The 15,121-nt window shown below is 52.4% G+C and overlaps 1 protein-coding gene across 1 annotated transcript in view; it reads left to right on the forward strand.

Moving 5' to 3' along the window:
• Positions 1–15,121, forward strand: part of LOC144488752 (retinal guanylyl cyclase 2-like) — a 48,819-nt gene that overhangs the window by 18,153 nt on the left and 15,545 nt on the right. Inside the window, exons 7-12 of the mRNA XM_078206852.1 lie at positions 1,651–1,731; positions 3,468–3,644; positions 6,335–6,491; positions 8,747–8,896; positions 10,139–10,287; positions 12,011–12,174. Coding sequence (XP_078062978.1) covers positions 1,651–1,731; positions 3,468–3,644; positions 6,335–6,491; positions 8,747–8,896; positions 10,139–10,287; positions 12,011–12,174 — 878 coding nt within the window. The remainder of the gene's footprint in view (positions 1–1,650; positions 1,732–3,467; positions 3,645–6,334; positions 6,492–8,746; positions 8,897–10,138; positions 10,288–12,010; positions 12,175–15,121) is intronic.

The raw sequence follows: 15,121 nt of genomic DNA on the forward strand, positions 1-15,121 counted from the left end.
TGTTTTTAAGGCAAGGATAGATAGATTTTTGAACAGTAAAGGAATTAAGGGTTATGGTGAGCGGGCGGGTAAGTGGAGCTGAGTCCATGAAAAGATCAGCCATGATCTTATTGAATGGCGGAGCAGGCCCGAGGGGCCAGATGGCCTACTCCTGCTCCTAGTTCTTATGTTCTTATGATAAAGAGGTGCCCATTGAAGGCAGAGGGAAGGGAAACAGTTTTCTCTCTCTGGAGGGTGGTGAGAATTTGGAGTTTCTTTCTGAAAAGCAGCTTGAGGCAGAGTCCGGGACTACCTTTGAGGCAGAGGTCGATAGATTCTTAATTAGTAAGGGGGGGGGGGGTGAAAGGTTATGGGGGAGCGGTGGCAGGAATGTGGCGTTGAGGGTGAAGTTTAAGTTTATTTATTAGTGTCACAAGTCGGCTTACGTTAACACTGCAATGAAGTTACTGTGACAATCCCCTAGTCGCCGCACTCCGGCGCTTGTTCGGGTAACACTGAGGGAGAATTTAGCACGGCCAATGCACCCTAACCAGCACGTCTTTCAGACTGTGGGAGGAAACCGGAGCACCCGGAGGAAACCCACGCAGACACGGGGAGAACGTGCAGACTCCACACAGACAGTGACCCAAGCCGGGAATTGAGCCGGGGTCCCTGGCGCTGTGAGGCAGCAGCGCTAACCACCGTGCCGCCGTGCCGCCCATATTAGATCAACCAGGATCTTATGGAATGGGGGAGTGGGCTGCAGTGGGCCGGAGGGGGCCGGAGGGGGCCGGAGGGGGCTGTAGTGGGCCAGAGTGGGCTGGAGGAGGCAGAGTGGGGGGGGGGGGGGGGGGGAGAGTGGGCCGGAGTGAGGGGGGGGGGGCCAGAGTGGGGGGGGGGAGTGGGCCGGAGTGGGGGGGGGGGGCAGAGTGGGGGGGGGGGAGTGGGCCGGAGGGGGCAGAGTGGGCCCGAGGGGGCAGGGTGGGCCGGAGTGGGGGGGGGAGTGGGCCGGTGTGGGAGGGGGGGGAGTGGGCCGGAGTGGGAAGGGGGGGGGAGTGGGCCGGAGTGGGAAGGGGGGGGGAGTGGGCCGGAGTGGGGGGGGGGGGAGTGGGACGGAGTGGGGGGGGGGGGGAGTGGGCCGGAATGGGGGGGGGGGAGTGGGACGGAGTGGGGGGGGGGGGGAGTGGGCCGGAGTGGGGGGGGGGGGAGTGGGCAGGGTGGGCCGGAGGGGGCAGGGTGGGCCGGAGGGGGCAGAGTGGGGGGGGGCAGGGTGGGCCGGAGGGGGCAGAGTGGGGGGGGGCAGGGTGGGCCGGAGGGGGCAGGGTGGGGGGGGGCAGGGTGGGGTGGAGGGGGCAGGGTGGGCCGGAGGGGGCAGGGTGGGGTGGAGGGGGCAGGGTGGGCCGGAGGGGGCAGGGTGGGCTGGAGGGGCAGAGTGGGGGGGGGGCAGGGTGGGCTGGAGGGGGCAGAGTGGGGGGGGGCAGGGTGGGCTGGAGGGGGCAGAGTGGGCCGGAGGGGGCAGGTTGGGGTGGAGGGGGCAGGGTGGGCCGGAGGGGGCAGAGTGGGGTGGAGGGGGCAGAGTGGGGTAGAGGGGGCAGGGTGGGCAGCACGATGTACTGAGTGCACAGTGGGCTGAATGGTGGAGTTATTTTGGATTCTATCGGTTTCTCACAGGGAGACTGGGTTTGGATGAAGAAGATGAGAAATGGAAAATTCACCGAGATTAAATCTTCCACTAAAGCTATATTCACTAAGGTGAGTTATTCCAAACCTTCCTCCATCCCGGAGAGAAATTAAACATGTTCTAGAATGAGGAAGGGGTCAGTTCCACTTACTGCTCCGTCCTCGCTGTCCCAGAGAGCTCAGCAAACAGTCCACAACACCAACCTCCCCACTGGAGATCATCGCTGTGTTTGTACATCAGTCTCCAGTCCCTCTCTCTCTCTCCATCGCCGTCCCCAATCCCTTTCTCTTTCTCCATCTCCGTCTCCAATCCCTCTCTCTCTCTCCATCTCCATCTCCAATCCCTCTCTCCCTGTTCATCTCCAATCTCTCTCTCTCTCTCTCCATCTCTGTCCCCAATCCCTCTCTCTTTCTCCATCTCCGTCTCCAATCCCTCTCTCTCTCTCCTCATCTCCATCTCCAATCCCTCTCTCCCTGTCCATCTCCAATCTCTCTCTCTCTCCATCTCCATCTCCAATCCCTCGCTCTCTCTCTCCCCTCATCTCCATCTCCAGTCCCTCTCTCTCTCTCTCTCCATCTCCGTCTCCAATCCTTCTCTCTCTCCACCTCCGTCTCCAATCTCTCTCTCTCTCTCCTCATCTCCATCTCCAATCCCTCTCCCCCTGTCCACCTCCAATCCCTCTCTCTCTCTCTCTCCGTCTACATCTCCAATCCCTCACTCCCTCCATCTCCAATCCCTCTCTCTCCCTCCATCTCTGATTTTTCCATCTCTCTTGTTCTCACAGGAAGTGGGGAGAATGTGGGACTCGCTCCCACGGGGAATGCGGGAGAATGTGGGACTCACTCCCATGGGGAGTGGGGAGAATATGGGACTCGCTCCAACGGGGAGTGGGGGAGAATGTGGGACTCGCTCTCACCAGGAGTGGGGAGAATGTGGGACTCGCTCCCACAGGGAGTGGGGAGAATGTGGGACTCGCTCCCACGGGGAGTGGGGAGAATGTGGGTCTCGCTCCCACAGGCAGTGGGGAGAATGTGGGACTCGCTCCCACGGGGAGTGGGGAGAATGTGGGACTCGCTCCCACACGGAATGGGGGAGAATGTGGGACTCACTCCCCCGGAGAGTGGGGAGAATGAGGGACTCGCTCCCACGGGGAGTGGGGAGAATGTGGGACTCGCTCCCACAGGGAATGGGGGAGAATGTGGGAGTCGCTCCCACGGGGAATAGGGAGAATGTGGGACTCACTCCCACGGTGAGTGGGGGAAAATGTGGGACTCGCTTCCACGGGGAGTGGGGAGAATGTGGGACTTGCTCCCATGGGGAGTGGGGGAGAATGTGGGACTCGCTCCCATGGGGAGTTGGGAGAATGTGGGACTCGCTCCCACGGGGAGTTGGGAGAATGTGGGACTCACTCCCACGGGGAGTGGGGAGAATGTGGGACTCGCTCCCACGGGGGAGTGGGGAGAATGTGGGACTCACTCCCATGGGGAGTGGGGGAGAATGTGGGACTCACTCCCACGGGGAGTGGGGTAGAATGTGGGACTTGCTCCCACGGGGAGTGGGGGAGAATGTGGGACTTGCTCCCAATGGGAGTGGGGTAGAATGTGGGACTTGCTCCCACGGGGGGAGATCAAAGTGACGGTTTATTTACGGAGGAACTCACGGCGAGGGAGGATTGTGTTGGTGGGTTAGGGTGAAGGGGGAAGGGTGTGGGGCGGGTCGCATGGAGCATTAACAATAGTAAGGTCCAGTCGGGCAGAATGGCCTGTGAACACTACGCCGTAACGAGAGATCGAACTGACCATTCCAGGTCCAGGAGATGAGACACGAAAATGTGAATCCGTTCCTGGGACTTTTCCACGACTCTGGAATCTTCGCCATCGTCTCTGAGCATTGCTCCAGGGGGAGCCTGGAGGACCTCATCACAAACGAGGACATGAAACTTGACTGGATGTTCAAGTCTTCTCTCCTCCTGGACCTGATTAAGGTAAATGAATGCCTGTTCGCTAGATTCTCCCTTTCGATTGAGGGCCCCCCCCTTTAAAGGGAGGTGTGATGAGGGAGGAGTTTGGAGAGAGAGCAAAGAGAGAGGAAGTGGTTAGCACTGCTGCCTCACAGCGCCAGGGACCCGGGTTCGATTCCCGGCTTGGGGTCACCGTCTGTGCGGAGTCTGCACATTCTCCCCGTGTCTGCGTGGGTTTCCTCCGGGTGCTCCGGTTTCCTCCGAAAGACGTGCTGGTTAGGGTGCATTGGCCGTGCTAAATTCTCCCTCAGTGTTACCCGAACAGGCGCCGGAGTGTGTGGCGACTGGGGGATTGTCACAGTAACTTCATTGCAGTGTTAATGTAAGCCTTACTTGTGACTAACAATAAATAAACTAAACTAAACAGTTCCCATTGGTGGAAGGATTGAGAACCTGGGGATTGTACCAATTTAAGGTGACTGTGAGGAAAGCCAAAAGTGATGTGAGAAAAAATTTTAAGCACCCCACATTTACAGACGTTACAAAGTAGTCTGTCTGACTTGATTCTGAGACTGAGCATCTGTTGAGTACGGTGAGTACTTAATCTCCCAAGCTTTTATTACTTGGAGAATAAACACAGTGTACTTCACTCTGATGTTCTGTCGATTCAGGCAGATAATTCGCAGTTATAATTAATTGCAGCAAATGAGAAACGAGCAACTTTCTAACCCTTAATTTGCATATGTAGTCCACCAATCATAGCATAGCTTTTTGCCCTTTCTTATCCAATAGAAAACCGTCTCCTTCATTAGCGTAATATGTCACCATATCTTGTTTTTTTTTGTATTTGTCATGGTGACTTATCTTTGCTTCATCCTGTGGCCAAGAGTGTGGAGTGTTTGTGAAACTGACATAAGGTTAGACTAGTCTCTTTCCTGAACACACAACCGCTGACCTTCCAGGAGGCGTTGTCTGATAATAAGCCTCTTCCATCCTTCCTGACAGAGCTGCCCGCCATGGCTGGCGTAACTTAATTGCTGAGCATTGCTGAGTCTGCCAAAAGGTACACTAGCAACTAATTCAAGATGGAGTACAATGTTGGTAAATGTGAGGTCATCCATTTTGGTAGGAATAACAGCAAAATGGACTGTTGTTTACATAAGAACATAAGAGGAGCAGGAGTAGGCCATCTAGCCCCTCGAGCCTGCCCCGCCATTCATGGCTAATCTGGAGTGGATCAGTTCCACTTACCCGCCTGATCCCCATAACCCCTAATCCCCTTACCAATCAGGAATCCATCTATCCGTGATTTAAACATATTCAACAAGGTAGCCTCCACCACTTCAGTGAATTCCAGAGATTCACCACCCTCTGAGAGAAGAAGTTCCTCCTCAACTCTGTCCTAAACTGACCCCCCTTTATTTTGAGGCTGTGCCCTCTAGTTCTAGCTTCCTTTCTAAGTGGAAAGAATCTCTCCACCTCTACCCTATCCAGCCCCTTCATTAGCGTATAGGTCTCTATAAGATCCCCCCTCAGCCTTCTAAATGGTAAAAAATTGCAGCATGCAGCTGTGCAGAGGGACCTGGGCGTCCTTGGACAAGGATCACAAGGAGTTGGTTTGCAGCAGGTAATTAAGAAGGCAAATGGAATTTTGTCCTTCATTGCTGGAGGGATGGAGTTTAAAAACAGCAAGGTTATGTTGCAGCTGTATAAGGTACTGGTGAGGCCACACCTGGAGTACTGTGTACAGTTTTGGTCTCGTTACTTGAGAAAGGATGTACTGGCACTGGAGGGGGTGCAGAGGAGATTCACTCGGTTGATTCCGGAGTTGAGAGGGTTGGCTTTTGAGGAGAGACTGAGTAGACTGGGGCTATACTCATTGGAATTCAGAAGAATGAGGGAAATCTTAGACAAACATAAAAAAATATGAAGGGAATAGATAAGATAGAAGCAGGGAAGTTGTTTCCACTGGGGGGGTGAAACTAGAACTAGGGGGGCATGGCCTCAAAATAAGGGGGAGCAGATTTAGGACTGAGTTGAGGAGGAACTTCTTCACACAAAGGGTTGTGAATCTGTGGAATTCCCTGCCCAGTGAAGCAGTTGAGGCGACCTCATTGAATGTTTTTAAGGCAAGGATAGATAGATTTTTGAACAGTAAAGGAGTTAAGGGTTATGGTGAGCGGGCGGGTTTGTGGAGCTGAGTCCACAAAAAGATCAGCCATGATCTTATTGAATGGCGGAGCAGGCTCGAGGGGCCAGATGGCCTCCTCCTGCTCCTAGTTCTTATGTTCTTATAGCCAGTTGAATTGTGACGTGGCTCATTTATACTTACTCAAAGTGACACATTCATACTTAGGGGCTCTTTCTCTGCAAATAAAAATATGTCTCAGCCTAGCGCCTTTTTTGAATTACACGGGAGCTTGGGGAGCCTGTGGTTCCCGTGCCTTTCTCCACGGCAACACGACGGCCAATCGGAATTGACTTGCATCAGCTCCCTTTTCTCCAGAATTGCCAATTGTCGTGAGGGTTTGAAATTTGGCGTTCTTGCATTTGACCTGATGAGTGCCAGACAGAAAACTTTGACAGCCCGTCTCACTTTGTAGTTTGTGTGGCTAAGCAATGTGGCTCACGCTCTGGAACAGTTTGACAGTGGGGAGGGGGGAATAACAGTCGGGATGCTCTGGGATTCACGCTGAATCCGCTCTGTTTGACAGGGCATGAAGTTCTTGCACCATCGGGACCTGGTTCACGGGCGATTGAAATCCCGAAACTGCGTGGTTGACGGCCGGTTTGTGCTGAAGGTGACTGATTACGGTTGCAACGACTTGCTGGAGGTTCAAAATGTCGCCTGTCTGGAGCCAAGCGCAGAAGGTAAGACTTAAACCGTCGCTGTTAGCCGCCTGATACCGTGCCTTGGCAACTTCACACTGGCCACACAACGATGAACCAAGCCCTGGTGGGCTTTGGTCACAGGAATGCAAAGTCGGCACCTCTGGCAGTGCAGCACTCCCTCAGTACTGCGTTGGGAGTGTTGGCTTGGACTAAACTCTGGAGTCTCGAGTGGGGTTCGAACCCACAACGATCTAGTTCAGAGGTCCTAGAGTTTTACAGCACAGAATGAGGCCCTTCGGCCCATCATGTCTGTGCTGGTCACCAAGCACCTATCCATTCCAACCCCATTTTCCAGCGCTCACTCCATAGCCTGGTATGCGTTTCAAGTGCTCATCTAAACACTTCCTGATTGTTGTGAGAGTTCTTGCCTCTCCCACCCTTTCCGGCAGCAAGTCCCAGATTCCCCACCACCCTCTGGGTGAAAAAGTTTCTCCTAAAGTTTATTTATTAGTGTCACAAGTCGGCTTACATTAACACTGCAGTGAAGTTACTGTGAAAATCCCCTAGTCGCCACACACTCCGGCGCCTGTTCGGGTGACACTGAGGGAGAACTTAACACGGCCAATGCACCCTAACCAGCACGTCTTTCGGACTGTGGGAGGAAACCGGAGCACCTGGCGGAAACCCACGCAGACACGGGGAGAACGTGTAGACTCCGCACAGACAGTGACCCAAGCCAGGAATCGAACGCGGGTCCCTGGCGCTGTGGGGTAGCAGTGCAAACCACCGTGTCACACATAAATTCCTCAAATCTCCTCTAAATCCCCTGTCCCCTTACCTTAAACCTCTGGCCCCTGGTTACTGACCCCTCTACAAAGGGGAAAAGTTCCTTCCTATCCACCCTATCTCTGTCCCTCCTAATTTTGCAGACCTTGATCAGGTCCTTCCTCCGTCTTCTCTGCTCCAAGGAAAACAACCCCCAGTCTAACCAGCCTCTCTCTGTAGCTGGAACGCTCCATCCCAGGCAGCATCCTGGTGAATCTCCTCCGCTCCCTCTCCAGTGCAATCACATCCTCCCTATAGTGTGGTGACCAGAACGGCACACAGTACTCTAGCTGTGGCCTAACCAGCGTTTTATACAGCTCCATCATCACCTCCCTTCTCTTATATTCTATACCTTGGCTAATAAAGGCAAGTATCCCATATGCCTTCTTGGCCACCTTATATACCTTCTTCCTTGAAAGTGGAGTCACAGGTGGACAGAGTGGTGAAGAAGGCATTCGGCATGCTTGGTTTCATTGGTCAGAACATTGAACACAGGAGTTGGGACGTCTTGTTGAAGTTGTACAAGATATTGGTACGGCCGCACTTGGAATAATGTGTACAGTTCTGGTCACCCTATTATAGAAAGGATATTATTAAACTAGAAAGAGTGCAGAGAGATTTACTCGGATGCTACCGGGACTTGATGGTTTGAGTTATAAGGAGAGGCTGGATAGACTGGGACTTTTTTTCTCTGGAGCGTCGGAGGCTGAGGGGTGATCCTATAGAGGTCTATAAAATAATGAGGGGCACAGATCAGCTAGATAGTCGATATCTTTTCCCAAAGGTAGGAGAGTCTAAAACTCAAGGGCATAGGTTTAAGGTGAGAGGGGAGAGATACAAAAGTGCCCAGAGGGGCAATCTTTTCACACAGAGGGTGTGAGTGTCTGGAACGAGCTGCCAGAGGTAGTAGTAGAGGCGGGTACAATTTTGTCTTTTAAAAAGCATTTAGATAGTTACATGGGTAAGATGGGTATAGAGGGATATGGGCCAAATGCAGGCAATTGGGATTAGCTTCAGGGTTTAAAAAAAAGGCGGTATGGACAAGTTGGGCCGAAGGGCCTGTTTCCATGCTGTAAACCTCTGTGACCCTATAACTCTATGACCTGTCCTGCTGCCTTCAGGGATCTCTGGACACGCACCCCAAGGTCCCTGTGGTCCTCTGTCCTAGCATGCTACTGTTCATTGTGTGCTACCTACGGAGCCACAGGTGACGGTAGCAATTTGACGTCAGTGTGTTAAGTGTCTGCGTCCCTGATCTTTTCCTCTCTGCCTCTGAGAGTAGGAATTCAGATTGGCTGCTTTGTGTCGACGTGTTTGACGCAATCTTGTTACGTTCCCCCGTGGCCTGTTGATACAGGGGGACAACACACACACGAACGGGCCTGTGTGAAGGTGCGGAGAATTCCTGTGGTTTTCCGATGGGAATCTCCCATCCTCTCCTAATTCCTGGTTTTATTTGTTGCCGTCAGATCGGCTGTGGACGGCCCCGGAGCTTCTTCGAGATTCAAAACTGGAGCAGAAGGGGAGTTTTCGCGGAGATGTCTATAGTTTCGCGATCATCATGCAGGAGTTGATAATGCGGGCGCCTCCTTACGCCATGTTGGAACTCTCTCCGCAAGGTACACCCACAATACCAAAGAACAACAAAGAACAAAGAACAATACAGCACAGGAACAGGCCCTTCGGCCCTCCAAGCCCGCGCCACTCCCTGGTCCAAACTAGACCATTCTTTTGTATCCCTCCATTCCCACTCCGTTCATGTGGCTATCTAGATAAGTCTTAAACGTTCCCAGTGTGTCCGCCTCCACCACCTTGCCCGGCAGCGCATTCCAGGCCCCCACCACCCTCTGCGTAAAATACGTCCTTCTGATATCCGTGTTAAACCTCCCCCCGCCTCACCTTGAACCTATGACCCCTTGTGAACGTCACCACCGACCTGGGGAAAAGCTTCCCACCATTCACCCTATCTATGCCTTTCATAATTTTATACACCTCTATTAAGTCTCCCCTCATCCTCCGTCTTTCCAGGGAGAACAACCCCAGTTTACCCAATCTCTCCTCATAACTAAGCCCCTCCATACCAGGCAACATCCTGGTAAACCTCCTCTGTACTCTCTCTAAAGCCTCCACGTCCTTCTGGTAGTGTGGCGACCAGAACTGGGCGCAGTATTCCAAATGCGGCCGAACCAATGTTCTATACAACCGCAACATCAGACCCCAACTTTTATACTCTATGCCCCGTCCTATAAAGGCAAGCATGCCATATGCCTTCTTCACCATCTTCTCCGCCTGTGACGTCACCTTCAAGGATCTGTGGACTTGCACACCCAGGTCCCTCTGCGTATCTACACCCTTTATGGTTCTGCCATTTATCGTATAGCTCCTCCCTACGTTCGTTCTACCAAAATGCATCACTTTGCATTTATCTGGATTGAACTCCATCTGCCATAACGTGTCGGTGATCTAGATTTATGCCCTTAATCTGGGGAGAAGCACCATTAGCTGATGGGGACATGGATGGGGGTGGGGTGGGGGGGAGGCATGACGTGGGGTGGGATGTGTGGAAGAACTTATTTTTTAACACAGCGAGTGGTAAGACCCGGAACTCGCTGCCCAGGAGGGGGGGGGGCAAGGAATGATTCTGGAAGGAAATTGGACGGGGGATTGAGGTAAATAAACTTGGAGGGGTACGAGGGTGGGTGGGATGGAGGGGGGTTGGTGTTGAGAACGGGACTGCCAAGATTCCTCGACTGCAGGCTTTTCACTTAGCAGGGGAGAGAGGGGAGTGATGGCCACATTTCCATTTTCTCAAGGGCCTGGAGGTCTTTTATTCCCCGCAATTCTCTCAAATTCCATTGCAGAGATCATCAGGAAAGTACAGAAACCCCCACCTCTGTGTCGACCTTGCGTCTCATCGGACCTGGCGCCCATGGAGTGCATCCAGATCATGAAAAAATGCTGGAGTGAGCAGCCTGAGAGGCGGCCAAACTTCAATCAAATCTTTGACCAGGTCAGCACTGCCTCCCTCATAGAAATCATAGAAACCCTACAGTGCAGAAGGAGGCCATTCGGCCCATCGAGTCTGCACCGACCACAATCCCACCCAGGCCCTACCCCCATATATTTACCCACTAATCCCTCTAACCTACGCATCTTAGGATTCTAAGGGGCAATTTTTAACCTGGCCAATTAACCTAACCCGCACATCTTTGGACTGTGGGAGGAAACCGGAGCACCCGGAGGAAACCCACGCAGACACGAGGAGAATGTGCAAACTCCACACAGACAGTGACCCAAGCCGGGAATCGAACCCGGGACCCTGGAGCTGTGAAGCAGCAGTGCTAAGCATTGCGCTACCGTGCCGCCCCGGCTTCGGGAGCCTCCGTCTACAAGACCATAAGATGCAGGAGCAGAATGAGGCCATTCGGCCCATCGAGTCTGCTCCGCCATTCAGACACGACTGACAAGTTTCTCAACCCCATTTTCCAGACTTTTCCCCATAACCTTTGACCCCCTCACCAATTTGGAACCTATCTATCTCTGTCTTAAAGACACTCAATGACCCGGCCTCCGCAGCCTCCTATGGCAAAGAGTTCCACACATTCACCACCCTCTGGCTGAAGAAATTCCTCCTCATCTCGGTTCTAAAGGGTCCCTTTACTCTGAGGCTGTGCCCTCGGATCCCAGTCTCTTCAACTAATGGGAACATCTTCCCCCACGTCCACTCGTTGAATCATAGAATCCCTACAGTGCAGAAAGAGGCCATTTGGCCCATCGAGTCTGCACCGACAACAATCCCACCTAGGCCTTATCTCCATAACCCCACATATTTACCCGGCTAATCCCTCTAACCTACGCATCCCGGGACAGTAAGGAGCAATTTAGCACGGCCAATCCACCTAACCCGCACATCTTTGGAGTGTGGGAGGAAATCGGAACACCCGGAGGAAACCCACGCAGACATGGGAAGGATGTGCAAACTCAGGCTTACATTCACACTGCAATGAAGTTACTGTGAAAATCCCCTAGTCGCCGCACTCCGCCGCCTGTTCGGGTAACACTGAGGGAGAATTTAGCACACCCTAACCAGCACGTCTTTCGGACTGTGGGAGGAAACCGGAGCACCCGGAGGAAACCCACGGGGAGAACTTGCAGAGTCCACACAGATAGTGACCCAAGCTGGGAATCGAACCCTGGTCCCCGGAGCTGTGAGGCAGCAGCGCTAACCACTGTGCCATCGTGCCACCTCTATCCAGGCCTTTCAGTATTCTGTAAGTTTCAATGTGATTCCACCCCCGCCGTCCCCCGCATCCTTATAAACTCCATCGAGTACAGACCCAGAGTCCTCATACGTCAAGTCTTTCATCCCCGGGATCATTCTCGTGAACCTCCTCTGGACCCTTTCCAAGGCCGGCACATCCTTCCTTAGATACGGGGCCCAAAACTGCTCCCAATACTCCAAATGCGGTCTGACTCAGAGCCTTATAAAAGCAGTGCTTCACTGCTCCACCTCATTGCTTTTTACTCTTTGAGATGTCAAGACTGGCAATGTGGAAACACCAAACGTTACCGCCCCCTGCGCGGTATAAGTTGTTGCCGTGGCTCTGAAATTTGGCATTCTTGTGTTTGTCCTGGTGAGTGTGGGTAGAAAAGCTTCGACAGCACGTCTCTCTTTCCGTCACTATTCCGAACCTGACCTCCCTTTCTGTTTCACCTCTCTCCGCCGGGGCCAGTTCAAACACATTAACAAGGGGATGAAGACTAACATCATCGACTCGATGCTGAGGATGCTGGAGCAGTACTCCAGCAACCTGGAGGACCTGATCAAGGAGAGGACGGAGGAGCTGGAGATCGAGAAACAGAAAACTGACCAACTCCTGACTCAGATGCTGCCACCGTGAGTGTCAGACGTGTTGCCAAGTCGGGTCGAGTAATTGAGAAGTAGAAAGTTAGAATTTATTGTTTGTGAAATTGTGGAGTGCTGGAACAGGAAGCATTGTGCGATCCCGTTAAAAGGTGGTGTTTTTTTTTTCAGCGCTTAGAGGTTAAAAGTGCAAGTACACAGAGAACCCAAACTGAAACGTTTTTATTGAACGGCCAAGCGGCCATTTTTAACCAAGACCAACAGGCTTTTGCATTTAGCCAGTCAAGTTGAATCAGGCACCGAGATACCAAGAACCTATTAAATTTAAGTCTGGTGGTCTTGAATACCTTGGACCGATCCTACTGTGGGAAATATTGATCCGTCATCAGGGGCATAAAAGAAGGGGGCACTGGAACAGAGAGGGAGAGAGCAGCTGCCACCTGCCAGAGATAATTCATTACCGCAGGAAGTAATTGTGGAATCCATTACCACAGGAAGCAGTTGGTGCCAAAACATTGAATGTATTCAAGAGGCGGCTGGATATAGCACTCGGGGCGAATGGGGTAAAAGGTTATGGGGGGAAAGCAGGATTAGGCTGTTGAGTTGGACGATCAGCCATGATCGTGATGGATGGCGGAACAGGCTCGAAGGGCCGAATGGCCTCCTCCTGCTCCTATCTCTCTGCAACACAGGGGAATCTCATTGAAACTTACAGAATACTGAAAGGTCTGGATAAAGTGGATAGAGGTGGCACAGTGGTTAGCGCTGCTGCCTCACAGCTCCAGGGACCTGGGTTCGATTCCCGGCTTGTCTGTGTGGAGTTTGCACGTTCTCCCCGTGTCTGCGTGTGTTTTCTCCGGGTTCTCCGGTTTCCTCCCACAGTCCAAAGACTCGCTAGTTAGGTGAATTGGCTATGTTGAAATTCTCCCTCGGTGTTACCCAAACAGGCGCCAGTGTGTGGCGAATAGGGGATTTTCACAGTAACTTCATTGCAGTGTTAATGTAAGCCTGAGTTTGCACATTCTCCTCGTGTCTGCATGGGTTTCTTCCGGGTGCTCCGGTTTCCTCCCACACTCCAAAGATGTGCCGGTTAGGGGGATTGGCCAGGCTAAATTGCCCCTTAGTGTCCAAAGGTTTGTAGGTTTGGTGCATTGGCCATGCTAAATTGCCCCTTACTGTCCTGGGATGCGTAGGTTAAAGGGGTTAGCCGGGTAAATATGTGGGGTTACGGAGAGAGAGAGAGAGAGAGAGACTTGCTGGTTCTCATAGCTGAAGAGAAAACACCATCAAGATAGTAAAAGTACCAAAGAACTCAGACGTTCCAGACACAAGAATCAACAGAGACGGCCCAGAATATTCCGGAAGACACCAAACCTGGTTGTAATTTTGAGTGAATAAATTCTATTTTGTTAATGAGTGGGAATTGTATTTATCTGAACCGAATTACTTTAGATAAATAAATAGTTACGTGTTGATTTTATAGGGAGTGTCAGGGGTTTATTTTGTATTTCACCACTAGAAGGCGCTGAAGAGCAGGTCACACCACTTCGCACACACTTTTTAACAGATTATGAGGTGAGGTACTCCACTTTGGGTGTTTCGGGGTTAGTTCTCGGGGGGGGGGGGATCAACCCCTCCTTTTATAACAAACGTAAACTCTTAGAATAGTGGCACTCACAGAGAGAGAGAGAGAGCTGTTTCCACTTACACGGGGTGGTGCTTTTTCTAAGCTCTGTTTGCAAGTTAGAAAAACTCTAATTACCAGTTACTTTAGAGTACGTGTGGTCGAGCGCGCCTCCTAGTTCTCCGGCCAGACTTGTCCGAAAACCAATTCCGGCTGATTGGCTCTCAATCCTTTGTTGTCCATCGCGGAGGCCAATCTGTTGCCCACATTCCCCCCCTTCACTCATCAGATCCGCCCTTTGACAGCACTTTCCAATCCCCGTGACTTCCACTATTTAGAAGGACAAGGGCGGTAGACACGTGGGAACACCGCCACCTGAAAGTTCCCCTCCGAACCACTCACCATCTCGACTTGGAAATATATAGAAATCATAGAAACCTTACAGTGCAGAAGGAGGCCATTCGGCCCATCGAGTCTGCACCGACCACAATCCCACCCAGGCCCTACCCCCACATATTTTACCCACTAATCCCTCTAACCTACACATCCCAGGACTCTAAGGGGCAATTTTTTAACCTGGCCAATCAACCTAACCCACACATCTTTGGACTATGGGAGGAAACCGGAGCACCCGGAGGAAACCCACGCAGACACGAGGAGAATGTGCAAACTCCACACAGACAGTGACCCGAGCCGGGAATCGAACCCAGGACCCTGGAGCTGTGAAGCAGCAGTGCTAACCACTGTGCTACCGTGCCGCCCTTCTGCCGTTCCTTCCTGTCGCTGGGTCAAAATATAAACTAGAAACAGGAGGAGGCCATTCGGCCCTTCGAGCCTGCTCCGCCATTCATTATGATCATGGCTGATCATCAAATTCAATATCCTGATTCCCCCCTCCCGCTCCCCCCCATATCCCTCAATCCCTTTAGTCCCAAGAGCGATATCTAATTCCTTCTTGAAATCACATAACGTTAGCACTGCTGCTTCACAGCGCCAGGGACCCGGGTTCGATTCCCGGCTTGGGCCACTGTCTGTGTGGAGTCTGCACCTTCTCCTCGTGTCTGCGTGGGTTTCCTTCGGGTGCTCCGGTTTCCTCCCACGGTCCAAAGATGTGCGGGTTAGGTTGATTGGCCATGCTAAAAATTGCCCCTTAGTGTCCTGGGATGCGTAGGTTAGAGGGATTAGCGGGTAAAATATGTAGGGTATGGGGGTAGGGCCTGGGTGGGATTGTGGTCGGTGCAGACTCGATGGGCCGAATGGCCTCTTTCTGTGCTGTAGGGTTTCTATGTTTCTATGTTTTGGCCTCAACTACTTTCTGTGGGAGTGAATTCCACACATTCACCACCCTCTGGGTGA

Source organism: Mustelus asterias, unplaced genomic scaffold (genome assembly GCF_964213995.1).
Source record: "Mustelus asterias unplaced genomic scaffold, sMusAst1.hap1.1 HAP1_SCAFFOLD_1840, whole genome shotgun sequence".
Lineage (NCBI taxonomy): Eukaryota > Metazoa > Chordata > Chondrichthyes > Carcharhiniformes > Triakidae > Mustelus > Mustelus asterias.